The sequence below is a fragment of the Hyla sarda genome, chromosome 2 (assembly GCF_029499605.1).
Source record: "Hyla sarda isolate aHylSar1 chromosome 2, aHylSar1.hap1, whole genome shotgun sequence".
In the NCBI taxonomy this organism is placed as follows: domain Eukaryota; kingdom Metazoa; phylum Chordata; class Amphibia; order Anura; family Hylidae; genus Hyla; species Hyla sarda.
The window spans coordinates 503410420-503425073 of NC_079190.1; the positions used below are offsets into that span (position 1 = coordinate 503410420).

Consider the following 14654-nt stretch of genomic DNA (forward strand, 5'->3'; position numbering starts at 1 on the left):
CGTGCGCCCATAGAAATTACAGAGCGGAGCAGCGAGGCGCACGCGCATGGTAAGTTACCAGCGGTACGTCATCTTCGGTGCTCTGACCACTGCTCCTCCAGTCCCTGGACCTACTGCTATTGCCTATAGGCCATAGCAGTAGATCTTGACCCCGGAACCGAGGAGCGGTGGACTGAGCACTGAAGTGGGGCAGTACACAGGCTCCAGCCATATACTGTGTATGGCTGAAGGCTGTATGTCTGTGGGGGGCCACTGCCTACCAAATGTTGGGGAACTGCAACCTAATGTGGAGGAACTATGCTGACAACCTAATTGGGGGGCACTATGCTGCCAACCTAATGTGGGGAAACTATACTGCAAACCTAATGTTGAGGAATTACAACCTAATGTGGGGGAACTATACTACTGCCAACCTAATGGGGGGGGGGGAACTACAACTTAATGTGGGGGAACTATACTGCCAACCTAATGTGGGGAACTAAAACCTAATGTGGGGGAACTATACTGCCAACCTAATGTGGGGGAACTATACTGCCAACCTAATGTGGGGAACTAAAACCTAATGTGGGGGAACTATACTGCCAACCTAATGTGGGGAAACTACAACCGAATGTGGGGGAACTGTGCTGACAACCTAATGTGGGGGAACTATGCTGACAACCTAATGTAGGGGGGAACTATGCTGCCTACCTAGTGTGGGGGAACAATGGTAAGGTACAGTACATTGCTGTAGATAGCTAGTCTTATACGGCGAGTATATCCCAAACTCTTTATTTTAACTGTAAAAGTTGTGGGTCATCTTATACGCCCAGTCGTCTTATATGCCGGAAAATACGGTACATGCAAGCCCCACCTGCTCCGTATACCCAGACCTGACATTTGATGTACATATACATGAATCTGGCTTCTTTCATGTGTGAGTTCTTAGTTGATAAAATTATTTTCTCAGCCTAAAAAAATTGCCCACATGCTCAATATGAAAATGGCTTCTCCCCTGTGTGAGTTCTTTGATGTCTAAAAAGTATCGATTTCTGATTAAAACATTTACCACATTTTAGGCATGAAAATGGCTTCTCCCCTGTGTGAGTTTTCAGATGTCCCATAAGATTTGATTTCTGATTAAAACATTTTCCACATTCAGTACATGAAAATGGCTTCTCCCCTGTGTGAGTTCTCTGATGATTATCAAAATTTGTTTTATGAACAAAACCTTTCCCACATTCTGAACATGAAAATTGCTTCTCTCCTGAGTGGGTTTTCAGATGATCAACAATATTTGATTTATGACTAAAATATTTCCCACATTCAGGACATGAAAATGGCTTCTCCCCTGTGTGAGTTTTCAGATGTCCCACAAGAGTTATTTTGTGACTAAAACAATTCCCACATTCAGGGCATGAAAATGGCTTCTCCCCTGTGTGAGTTCTCTGATGATTAATAAAATGTGATTTCTGACTAAAACATTTCCCACATTCTGAACATGAAAATGGCTTCTCTCCTGTGTGAGTTTTCAGATGTTCCACAAGGGATATTCTCTGACTGAAACACCTTTCACATTCAGGGCATGAAAATGGCTTCTCTCCTGTGTGAGTTCTCTGATGACTAATAAGATGTGATTTATAACTAAAAACTTTTCCACATTCTAAACAAGAAAATGGCTTCTCTCCTGTGTGAGTTTTTAGATGTTCAACAATATGTGAGTGATGAGTAAAACATTTTCCACATTCTGAGCATGAATATGGCTTCTCTCCTGTGTGAGTTCTCTGATGTTGCTCAAGGCCTAATTTCTTACTTAAACACTTACCACATTCAAGACATGCAAATGGCTTCTCTCCTGTGTGAGTTCTTTGATGTTTTACAAGATGTCCTTTCTGAGTAAAACACTTTCCACACTCAGGACATGAAAATGGCTTCTCTCCTGTGTGAGTTCTCTGATGATGAATAAGATTTGATTTCATACTAAAACATTTCCCACATTCTGAACATGAAAATGGCTTCTCTCCTGTATGAGTTTTCATATGAATAATAAGATTTGATTGATAGGTAAAACATTTTTCACATTCAGAACATGAAAATGGCTTTTCTCCTGTATGAGTTCTCTGATGTTCCACAAGATGTATTTTTTGGCTAAAACATTTCCCACATTCAGTACAAGGAAATGGCTTCTCTTCTGTGTGTATTTTCTGATGTTTCACAAGACCTGGTTTTTTACTAAAAGATTTCCCACATTCAGGACAAGACAATGATGTTTCATCTTCTTGATTTGTCTTTTTCATAGAACAAGGAGATTTCTTTTTTAAATGTTCCCCACATTTAGAATTTGCAAAAATGTTTCCCGGGGCAAGCTCATTTTTTTTTTTGCCATTCTGTGATTGACTATTTTCTAACACATAATAGGGAGGTAAAAGAAGATTTTCATGGCAGCCACTCATCCCGTCTTCACCTGGAAAAAAGAAACAAAAGGGGGTATTTATGAAGCATTTTACCCTTTTCTTCTGTCGCAATATTTTGGTGCAGTGGGTTCTTTGCGACTTTTTAGCGACTTTTCATATACGCACATTTATGTGTTTGGCTGTGGTACATGTGTTTAGAGTCAGGTTTTTGCAGTGGTCAATAATTTATGAAAATGCAACTTTTTAAAAAGGTGTAAAATTTGGTGCAAACCCTTTAAAAAGGTGCAAATCACCTCCATGAAAAAAGTGGCATAGAAAATACACATTACAAAAATTATTTGAAATGAATTTATATAAGCAGATCACCTTGTTATTTGAAATATATATATATAATTATTATTTTTCTTTTCCAGTCCATGGCATACCTCGGTTTTCAGTCCGGCTACAAAACCGGATACGTGTCCGGGGATACGGTTGCGGACAGTTTTGACATTTCCTCCCCACTGACCATATAAGCTAAACATGTGGTGAATGCACCCTTAAAGGGGTACTCTGTAGTTTATTTTTATTTTTTATATGTGCCCCTTTTTTATTGTGTTATGTGTTCGCTTGTGTTTAGTTTTGTCCTTCTGGGTGTTTTGGCTTTTATTTTACCTTTGTATTCTGTCCGGATGCTGTGTAGTTTCTGTGTGCCCTCTTTGCTGTCGACCATATTTTTTTTCATTTTCGCCACCATGTTGCGGTCGGAACGTGTCTATTCCTCTTTCTGATGTTGTCTGAGCCGGCCACCTGCGTGTTTTTTCAATCCAACCCCCTTGTTGAATATGCATTAGTTTCACACATTCAGTTCTCCTTTCTGGGTGTTGCATTGTTTTGTTTCTGTTTTCTAATTGGATGGCTCTGATCCAATCACGCTCCTTCTATGACGTAGTTGCGCATCGCCAGTTTTTTAATTTTTTTTTTTGGGGGGGGCAATGTAGTTAGGTTACCGTGTGCGGCTTAGATCTGTTTGTTATGCGCATGCGGCAAACTGCTCTCTAGGCTCCGTGTACAGTATTACTTATTAATTTTAATCCTTTCAGCCACCTACAGACTGCTGCTGCCAGGACTACTACTACTCCCATCATGGAACAGACTTGTTTCCAGGATGAGAGTAGTAGTTTCTGGCTGCGGGAGTCTGCCGGGGGCTGGGGAGGCTACATTAGTGCTTGTACTACTACCCCCATCATGGAACAGACTCTGTTCCATGATGGGGATAGTAGTACAGGGGCTGAGGGATTGATCACACCGGGTCTCACTTCTGAGACCCGATCCGATCAAAAGTTATTAAGCAGGGAAACGGGCGGCATGGTCCGCAACCCTGCCATGTACACAATGTATTTTTTAGTTTCATTTTTAAATTCACCGCCGGTAGCCCTGAATGGCCGGTACTGAGGGCTTCCGACTGTGCTTTTAAAATTGACAATGTATATTAAAAGAGCTGTGCTGTGCTGTGCTAAAATATTTACCCCGCAGTATATTTCTCTATGTAACCCCCCGCAGGCGCAATAATTATTATATACCCCACGCCGGCGCAATTATCAATATGTACCCCCACCCCCCCCCCCCCCTCGACCCATTTATGTCACCCTCCCCCCGCTGGCGCATTTGTCATTAATGCAGCGATATTTGTGAAAAGTATCTTACCTGCAGAGCATCGCACCAGCCCCCGCCGGCACAATGCTGTTGATAGAATACTATTCACACATACCTCTGCAGGGGCATATTATACAGAAGTGCTGTGGGGGCAATATAATACTATGTATCTGGCCACCACATCACATCTATATAATATGCCCTGCAGAGGTATGTGTGAATAGTATTCTATCAACAGCATTGTGCCGGCGGGGGCTGGTGCGATGCTCTGCAGGTAAGATACTTTTCACAAATATCACTGCATTAATGACAAATGCGCCAGCGGGGGGGGGGGGACATAAATGCACCGGGGGGGGGGACATAAATGCGCCAGCGGGGGTACATATTGATAAATGACCCGGTGGGGGTACATATTGACCGATGTTTCGGCGGGGGTACATATTGATGATAGTGCCGGCAGGGGGGGGGGGATATATATTGATCATATCGTCGGCGGTGGATATATAATTATAAATGCGCCTGCGGGGGTTACATTATTAATGCACAGGCGGCCAGGGGTTCACATATATATACTGTGTGGGTATTGATTTTTTCGCTTGCGGGGGTTACATCTGCGCTGGGGTGCTAAATATATTAGGCTTTATATATCTTGGCCCCCACAACACTTTAAATATACATTGTACATTTTAAAAACCACACAGGGAGCCCCGATTGGCCAACGGAGCGCATACGTTACTCTCAGCATGTTAGGCTGCCACTCAGCAGCCGCAAGCCACAACTGTCAGTCAAAAAATAGGGGGGGCGGAGCAGACAACTACTAAGGAGCTGAGGAGGCATGATTAGGTAAATGAGGCAAACTAAAAAGGGGAGGACTAAGTGTAAAAAAAGGCCGATTTTGATATAAAAAAAAAAAAAAAAAAAAAACAACAACGGCCGCAAGCAGTACTTGGAAATGTAGTACACACCAAGCACGAACACAGGAAGTCAGGCCGGACTAAACAAACAAGGTAAAATGAACGGATGAGCAAGCTCGCTGCAGGTACAGCACAGAAACAAAGTTAAGGGGAAGGTAAGCTGCAATTTTGAAACAGAGTAGGGGACCAAAAAAAAAAAATGAACGGAGTACCCCTTTAATCTTCTGCCTCAGAATTCTAATTCGAGCCCCAAATAATTAGATCCTGGAGTCTCCTCTTAAATTTCATGGACATCAAGGTCTCTTCTGAAACATTCCATGATTTTCTTTGCCAGATGTGAAAGCTGGATATTTCAGGGTAAAAAGTTCCAGTGTATAAGGGAAGCATGGGATAATTCTTGGAGACCTTTGTGTGAGGTGCAGATGGGCACAGGAGGAGGTCTTGAAAGGATCGGTAACGTGAAATTCAGAGATTTATAAAGGGGACAGTTTGTTCAGAGATTTATAAAGGGGACAGTTCGTAGATGGCTGTCACGATGCCGGCTGGCAGGAGGTGGATCCTCTGTGCCAGAGAGGGATTGGCGTGGACCGTGCTAGTGGACCGGTTCTAAGTCACTACTGGTGTTCACCAGAGCCCGCCGCAAAGCGGGATGGTCTTGCTGCGGCGGTAGTGACCAGGTCGTATCCACTAGCAATGGCTCAACCTCTCTGACTGCTGAAGATAGGCGCGGTACAAGGGAGTAGACAGAAGCAAGGTCGGACGTAGCAGAAGGTCGGGGCAGGCAGCAAGGATCGTAATCAGGGGCAACGGCAGGAGGTCTGGAACACAGGCTAGGAACACACAAGGAAACGCTTTCACTGGCACAATGGCAACAAGATCCGGCGAGGGAGTGCAGGGGAAGTGAGGTATACATAGGGAGTGCACAGGTGAACACACTAATTAGAACCACTGCGCCAATCAGCGGCGCAGTGGCCCTTTAAATCGCAGAGACCCGGCGCGCGCGCGCCCTAGGGAGCGGGGCCGCGCGCGCTGGGACAGGACCGACGGAGAGCGAGTGAGGTACGGGAGCCGGGGTGCGCATCGCGAGCGGGCGCCACCCGCATCGCGAATCGCATCCCGGCTGGAGGCAGGATCGCAGCGCACCGGGTCAGTGGATCTGACCGGAGCGCTGCAATAGCGAGAGTGTAGCGAGCGCTCCGGGGAGGAGCGGGGACCCGGAGCGCTCGGCGTAACAGTACCCCCCCCTTGGGTCTCCCCCTCTTCTTGGAGCCTGAGAACCTGAGGACCAGACTTTTGTCTAGGATATTGTCCTCAGGTTCCCAGGATCTCTCTTCAGGACCACAGCCCTCCCAATCGACCAAAAAAAAGGTTTTCCCTCTGACCTTCTTGGAGGCCAGTATCTCCTTTACGGAGAAGATGTCCGAGGAGCCGGAAACAGGAGTGGGAGAAACAAGTTTGGGAGAGAAACGGTTGATGATGAGTGGTTTAAGAAGAGAAACGTGAAAGGCATTAGGAATACGAAGAGAAGGAGGAAGAAGAAGTTTGTAAGAGACAGGATTAATCTGGCACAAAATTTTGAAAGGACCAAGATAGCGTGGTCCCAATTTGTAGCTGGGAACACGGAAGCGGACATATTTAGCGGAGAGCCATACCTTGTCTCCGGGAGAAAAAATGGGGGGAGCTCTTCTTTTCTTATCAGCAAACTTCTTCATGCGTGATGAAGCCTGTAAGAGAGAATTTTGGGTCTCTTTCCATATGGTGGAAAGATCACGAGTTATTTCATCCACAGCGGGCAAACCAGAGGGCAAGGGAGTAGGGAAGGGGGGAAGAGGGTGACGGCCGTACACCACGAAAAATGGGGATTTGGAAGAAGACTCAGAGACTCTGAAGTTATACGAGAATTCGGCCCATGGTAGAAGATCTGCCCAGTCATCCTGGCGGGAGGAAACAAAATGCCGTAAATAATCACCCAGGACCTGGTTAACTCTTTCTACTTGCCCATTGGACTGAGGATGATAAGCAGAAGAAAAGTTTAATTTAATCTTGAGTTGTTTACAGAGAGCCCTCCAGAATTTTGACACGAATTGGATGCCTCTATCCGAGACGATCTGCGTGGGCAACCCGTGAAGACGAAAAATGTGTACAAAAAATTGTTTTGCCAACTGAGGCGCTGAAGGAAGACCAGGAAGAGGAATAAAATGTGCCATCTTGGAAAATCGATCAACGACCACCCAAACAACAGTGTTGCCACGGGATGGGGGTAAGTCTGTAATAAAGTCCATACCAATCAGAGACCAAGGCTGTTCGGGGACAGGCAGAGGATGAAGAAGACCAGCGGGCTTCTGGCGAGGAGTCTTATCCCGGGCACAGACAGTGCAGGCTCGCACAAAATCAACAACATCCGTCTCCAGAGTCGGCCACCAATAGAAACGAGAGATGAGTTGCACGGATTTCTTGATGCCCGCATGGCCTGCGAGATGGGAGGAGTGACCCCATTTGAGGATTCCGAGGCATTGGCGTGGAGAGACGAAGGTCTTCCCTGGAGGAGTTTGCCTGATGGAGGCTGGAGAAGTGGAGATCAGGCAGTCAGGAAGAATGATGTGTTGCGGAGAGAGCTCTACTTCCGAGGCGTCCGAGGAACGAGAGAGAGCATCGGCCCTAATGTTCTTATCGGCAGGGCGAAAGTGAATTTCAAAATTAAACCGGGAAAAGAACAGAGACCACCTGGCCTGGCGAGGATTCAGCCGTTGGGCAGACTGGAGATAGGAGAGATTCTTGTGATCGGTGTAAATAATAACTGGAAATTTTGATCCCTCCAGCAGATGCCTCCATTCCTCAAGTGCTAATTTAATGGCCAGTAGCTCTCGATCCCCGATGGAGTAGTTCCTCTCCGCCGGAGAAAAGGTCCTAGAAAAAAACCCACAAGTAACAGCATGCCCGGAAGAATTTTTTTGTAGAAGAACCGCTCCAGCTCCTACTGAGGAGGCATCAACCTCCAGTAGGAAGGGTTTAGAAGGGTCAGGTCTGGAGAGCACGGGAGCAGAAGAAAAGGCAGCCTTGAGCCGTTTAAAGGCGTCTTCCGCTTGAGGAGGCCATGACTTAGGATTGGCATTCTTTTTGGTTAAAGCCACGATAGGAGCCACAATGGTGGAAAAATGAGGAATAAATTGTCTGTAATAATTGGCGAACCCCAAAAAACGTTGGATAGCACGGAGTCCGGAGGGGCGTGGCCAATCTAAGACGGCAGAGAGTTTGTCTGGATCCATTTGTAGTCCCCGGCCAGAGACCAAGTATCCTAGGAAAGGAAGAGATTGACATTCAAACAGACACTTCTCCATTTTGGCATAAAGTTGATTGTCACGAAGTCTCTGAAGAACCATGCGGACATGCTGGCGGTGTTCTTCTAGGTTGGCAGAAAAAATCTGAATATCGTCCAGATACACAACAACACAGGAATATAAGAGATCACGAAAAATTTCATTAACAAAGTCTTGGAAGACGGCAGGGGCGTTGCACAGGCCAAAGGGCATAACAAGATACTCAAAGTGTCCATCTCTAGTGTTAAATGCCGTTTTCCATTCATCCCCCTCCCTGATGCGGATGAGATTATAAGCACCTCTTAAGTCCAGTTTGGTAAAGATGTGGGCACCTTGGAGGCGATCAAAGAGTTCAGAGATAAGAGGTAGAGGATAGCGGTTCTTTACCGTGATTTTATTAAGACCGCGGTAGTCAATGCAAGGACGTAGGGAGCCATCTTTTTTGGACACAAAGAAAAATCCAGCTCCGGCAGGAGAGGAGGATTTGCGGATAAAGCCCTTTTTTAAATTTTCCTGGATGTACTCAGACATAGCAAGAGTCTCTGGGGCGGACAGAGGATAGATTCTGCCCCGGGGTGGAGTAGTGCCCGGGAGGAGGTCAATAGGACAGTCATAAGGCCTGTGAGGAGGTAGAGTCTCAGCTTGTTTTTTGCAAAATACATCAGCAAAGTCCATATAGGCCTTAGGGAGACCGCTTACAGGGGGAACCACAGGGTCACGGCAGGGAGTACTGGGAACCGGTTTAAGGCAGTCCTTGAAACAAGAGGTACCCCAACTCTTGATCTCCCCTGTGGACCAATCCAGGGTTGGGGAATGGTGTTGAAGCCAGGGTAGTCCAAGGAGAATTTCAGAAGTGCAATTGGGGAGGACCAAAAGCTCAATTTTTTCGTGATGAGGTCCGATGCACATTAGGAGGGGCTCCGTGCGGAAACGTATGGTACAGTCCAATCTTTCATTGTTAACACAATTGATGTAGAGGGGTCTGGCGAGACTGGTCACCGGGATGTTGAACCTGTTGATGAGAGAGGCCAAGATAAAATTTCCTGCAGATCCGGAATCCAAGAAGGCCATAGTAGAGAAGGAGAAGGTAGAGGCAGATATCCGCACAGGCACAGTAAGACGTGGAGAAGCAGAGTTGACATCAAGGACTGTCTCACCTTTGTGCGGAGTCAGCGTACGTCTTTCCAGGCGGGGAGGACGGATAGGACAATCCTTCAGGAAGTGTTCGGTACCGGCACAGTACAGGCAGAGATTCTCCATGCGGCGTCGTGTCCTCTCTTGAGGTGTCAGGCGAGACCGGTCAACTTGCATAGCCTCCACGGCGGGAGGCACAGGAACGGATTGCAGGGGACCAGAGGAGAGAGGAGCCGGGGAGAAAAAACGCCTCGTGCGAACAAAGTCCATATCCTGGCGGAGCTCCTGACGCCTTTCGGAAAAACGCATGTCAATGCGAGTGGCTAGATGAATGAGTTCATATAGGTTAGCAGGGATTTCTCGTGCAGCCAGAACATCTTTAATGTTGCTGGATAGGCCTTTTGTAAAGGTCGCGCAGAGGGCCTCATTATTCCAGGATAGTTCTGAAGCAAGAGTACGGAATTGTACGGCGTACTCGCCAACGGAAGAATTACCCTGGACCAGGTTCAACAGGGCAGTCTCAGCAGAAGAGGCTCGGGCAGGTTCCTCAAAGACACTTCGAATTTCCGAGAAGAAGGAGTGTACAGAGGCAGTGACGGGGTCATTGCGGTCCCAGAGCGGTGTGGCCCATGACAGAGCTTTTCCAGACAGAAGGCTGACTACGAAAGCCACCTTAGACCTTTCAGTAGGAAACTGGTCCGACATCATCTCCAAGTGCAGGGAACATTGCGAAAGAAAGCCACGGCAAAATTTAGAGTCCCCATCAAATTTATCCGGCAAGGATAGTCGTAGGCCTGAAGCGGCCACTCGCTGCGGAGGAGGTGCAGGAGCTGGCGGAGGAGATGATTGCTGAAGCTGAGGTAGTAGCTGCTGTAGCATCACGGTCAGTTGAGACAGCTGGTGGCCTTGTTGCGCTATCTGTTGTGACTGCTGGGCGACCACCGTGGTGAGGTCGGCGACAACTGGCAGAGGAACTTCAGCGGGATCCATGGCCGGATCTACTGTCACGATGCCGGCTGGCAGGAGGTGGATCCTCTGTGCCAGAGAGGGATTGGCGTGGACCGTGCTAGTGGACCGGTTCTAAGTCACTACTGGTGTTCACCAGAGCCCGCCGCAAAGCGGGATGGTCTTGCTGCGGCGGTAGTGACCAGGTCGTATCCACTAGCAACGGCTCAACCTCTCTGACTGCTGAAGATAGGCGCGGTACAAGGGAGTAGACAGAAGCAAGGTCGGACGTAGCAGAAGGTCGGGGCAGGCAGCAAGGATCGTAATCAGGGGCAACGGCAGGAGGTCTGGAACACAGGCTAGGAACACACAAGGAAACGCTTTCACTAGGCACAATGGCAACAAGATCCGGCGAGGGAGTGCAGGGGAAGTGAGGTATACATAGGGAGTGCACAGGTGAACACACTAATTAGAACCACTGCGCCAATCAGCGGCGCAGTGGCCCTTTAAATCGCAGAGACCCGGCGCACGCGCGCCCTAGGGAGCGGGGCCGCGCGCGCCGGGACAGGACCGACGGAGAGCGAGTCAGGTACGGGAGCCGGGGTGCGCATCGCGAGCGGGCGCCACCCGCATCGCGAATCGCATCCCGGCTGGAGGCAGGATCGCAGCGCACCGGGTCAGTGGATCTGACCGGAGCGCTGCAATAGCGAGAGTGTAGCGAGCGCTCCGGGGAGGAGCGGGGACCCGGAGCGCTCGGCGTAACAATGGCCTTGTATGTCTAGGAAAACAAATCAAACTTCATTTGTTGGGCAATGAGTAGTCAATGAAGAGAATGGCACAGGGGAGAGGCGGATGAGGATCAAGGGGAGAGGTGGATTAGTTGGGCATCAGAGTTGAGGATGGAGTGGAGGGAGAAGTATTTCATGGAAGCCAACAAAAGATGTTGCAGTAGTCCGAGCAGAAGAGGAGAACATGTACCAGTAGTTTAGTTGAGTCAAAGTTGGTGAATGAGCGGATCGGAGAAATGTTTTTGAGGTGAAGCCGGCAGGACGAGGTAATAGTATGGATGTGTGGTATGGAAAGACAGCGGAGAGTCAAAGGTGACCCCATGAGGAGAGAGTGGAGTCATTGACTGTGATTGACATTTTGGGTGGAGAAAGATGGGGGAAAATGATGATGAATTTGGTTTCTACATGTTGAGTGTGAGAAAACGGAGGAGAAGAAGAAAGATAAAGCCGACACATTCCTGTTCTTGTGGAGTATTCCAGTACTTGTGGAGTGTTCTAGTTCTTGTGGAGTGTTTGCGCCAGGATTTCTGGGTTTTTCCCTCTGCTCCTTCTGCCCCTCAGTGGTTACATCACAAAAAAACTAATATCTGCTCAACATATGCTACTTCTCTATGTAAACCCCTTTCACTTTCTCCCAAATACTAACCCAATGTAGTTCTTAACACTCACATACATATCTCACTGCAATCCTCTATACAATAGTAGATAGACCTGAACCTCGCCCCCCTGATATCCAGATTTAAAGGTGACCTTGCGAAGTGGGACCAAAAGGATTTCTCGTGGATAGGGCGTATCAATATCTTAAAAATGAATCTACTGCCGCGTTTGCTCTATCTGTTCCAGACTCTGCCAATGACGCTCTCACGTGCTTATTTTAAGCCCCTAACCTCTCTCTTCTCTAATTTTGTCTGGTCCAATGGACGGCACCGTCTTTCCCAGACTGTCCTGGCTCAGCCTAAAACAGATGGGGGCCTGGCTTTCCCCGATCCATACACGTACTACATAGCTACGCTAGCGACCCGTATACTCGACGGATTCCACGCCTCCCCAGCCAAATTATGGGTCCAATTAGAAAATAGACTTTCCCCTTTCCCCCTCACTTCCCTCCCATGGATTCGCCCTGCATACTGGACGATGGCCACCAAAGGCCCTCTTCCGTTTGTTTCAAGGGTTATCCTCAACTCCTGCCTAACACATCTCTCCAGACTCAACCTCCTCAGACCCCTAGGCCCCTTAACCCCCCTGGTTGGCAATCCGGACTTTTCCCCGGGTTCCTTTCCGGGTGGCTTCTTGACTCTACGCGACGTCAGCCCGATTATTAGGGTCCTTCAGGCTTCCTCTTTGAAGACGCTACCTGACATCCTAGGGGATTCCTTACTGTCACGGTTCCACTCTTTCCAATACTTTCAACTCCGGCATTTTTACAACACATGGCGAGCCTCGGGTGAGCTGCATAGGGATCCTACCCCGTTCGAGAAACTTTGCTTAGCACAGTCTGGACCCACCCATACGGTATCCTTAGTATACTCCATGCTTCGCACCCGTGACTCTCGTTCCCTACTGCCTTACCAACGGAACTGGGCGAAAGAATTGGACTACACCCCCAGCACTGCCGAATGGGACACCTCATACCTGTTGTGCCATAAAGCCTCTAGAGCAGTTGCCCTTCAGGAGACTAATTATAAATTGCTCTCTCGGTGGTATAGGGTTCCGGCCTTACTTCACCGTTTTTATCCCTCGGTCCCGGAGGTATGCTGGAGGTGTGGACAAACCAAGGGAACCCTCATGCACATTTGGCACTCATGCCCGCTTTTAGCCTCCTACTGGTCCTCGGTCCGCGCTCTTATATCGGAAATTACGGGTATGCAGTTAGATGATACTCCTCAGATGCTCCTCCTCTCGATGCTGCCCGGGTCACCAGATTCCCTGCGGAAAAGTCTCACAGGTGTTTTACTAGCAGCGGCCAGACGAGTCATCCCTAGACGATGGAAAACCACCGCTCCCCCCCACGACTACTGATTGGCTTCGTGAAGTCCTACACATTCAGGGGCTGGAGGAATGTCTAGCAGATTTGAATGCCTCCACCGACCGATATGTCCTGCGCTGGCGCCACTGGCTGGATTTTGCGGCCTCACCCCGCTTCCTCCAATATGGCCTCACCTGAACCCTCTCCTTTTCCTCTCGCTCACCTGTCCTGCCCCGCCCCCCCCCCTCTGACCTCACCTCCCTCCCTACCCCCCCCCCTCCGCACCCCACCCACTACCGATTGCACTGGTTACCCCACTACTTGCCTAATATGTTCGGACTTACTAGACTAATGTTGTTACTCGGATGAGTATTGGTTCTCCCTATAAGGTACAACTTTGCCCCTGCTGTACCTTGCTTGCTAGGTTTATTTTACATGTACATGTCATGAATCTGGTATGTGCTATTGTTCCTTTTTCTTTTTGCTTAATAAAGTTTATCGTTGAAATACAAAAAAAAAAAATAGTAGATAGACCCTAATACCCTCTAGACAATTATAGATAGACTCCAATATCCTTTAGACAATGATAGATAGACCCCAATACCCTCTAAACAATGCTATATTGCCCCAATACCCTCTTGACAATGATAGATGGACCCCAATACCCTCTAGACAATGGTCGATAGACCCCCAATACCCTCTAGACAATGGTCCATAGACCCCAGTACCCTCTAGACAATGCTAGATTGCCCCCCAATACCCTCTTGACAATGATAGATGGACCCCAATACCCTCTAGACAATGGTCGATAGACCCCAATACCCTCTAGACAATGGTCGATAGACCCCAATACCCTCTAGACAATGGTAGATAGACCCCAATACTCTCTAGACAATGGTAGATGGACCGCTATACCCTCTCAACAATGGTAGATAGACCCCAATACCCCCAAAGACTTGGACATCAGCAGATTATGTGTTATACATCTTCTCCATTAAAAAGCAGCGAGGACATTGTAAATGACCTCAGACTACAATATATAAGGACAGAATGAAGCATAAGATCTTACCATTCTCTGATATGGGGTTTTTAAGTCCACTCATCGTTCGTTCATAACTTTTCTGAAAGGATCTCATATTATAGACCTGAGGGAAAACAACATAAAATCTTGGTTCATCCTGTATACTGTCCAAAGTCAAAAAGCCCTAAATGCGTGAGCCAATTTGCCCTAAAAGAATAAGGATTTGAAGTGGCGATCAGATGCAGTCGAATTTTTTATACATCAGCAGATATGTATATGTTATTATTATGTCCCATGAAGTGATGGGAGCCTATCCTGAAGAGGACAGCTGTGCTCACTAACATTATTAAGTAACATCACAGCTTTTACAGTAAAGAATCCTTTTATCACCGCTGGAGGTTTATTACAGCCAGAGAGCACTTTTGTCTTCTGTGGTGACCTTACTATAAAGAGCTGCTTTCATCATTTCTCAATCATTTATTGGTACAATCCTTTTGTGACCTTAGTTACATTAAAAGGCAAGAGTCAACCTAAAACCTCT

General features: G+C 47.6%; 1 protein-coding gene across 1 annotated transcript; it reads right to left on the reverse strand.

Annotated features, from left to right (window-relative positions):
* Positions 1–551: 551 nt before the first annotated feature.
* Positions 552–14232, reverse strand: LOC130357248 (gastrula zinc finger protein XlCGF57.1-like). The gene is made up of 2 exons (XM_056559852.1): positions 14162–14232; positions 552–2443 (listed from the first exon to the last, which is right to left on the reverse strand). Exons 1-2 carry the CDS (start codon positions 14226–14228, stop codon positions 972–974), a joined length of 1539 nt encoding a protein of 512 aa, XP_056415827.1. The 5' UTR covers positions 14229–14232; the 3' UTR covers positions 552–971.
* Positions 14233–14654: the final 422 nt, after the last annotated feature.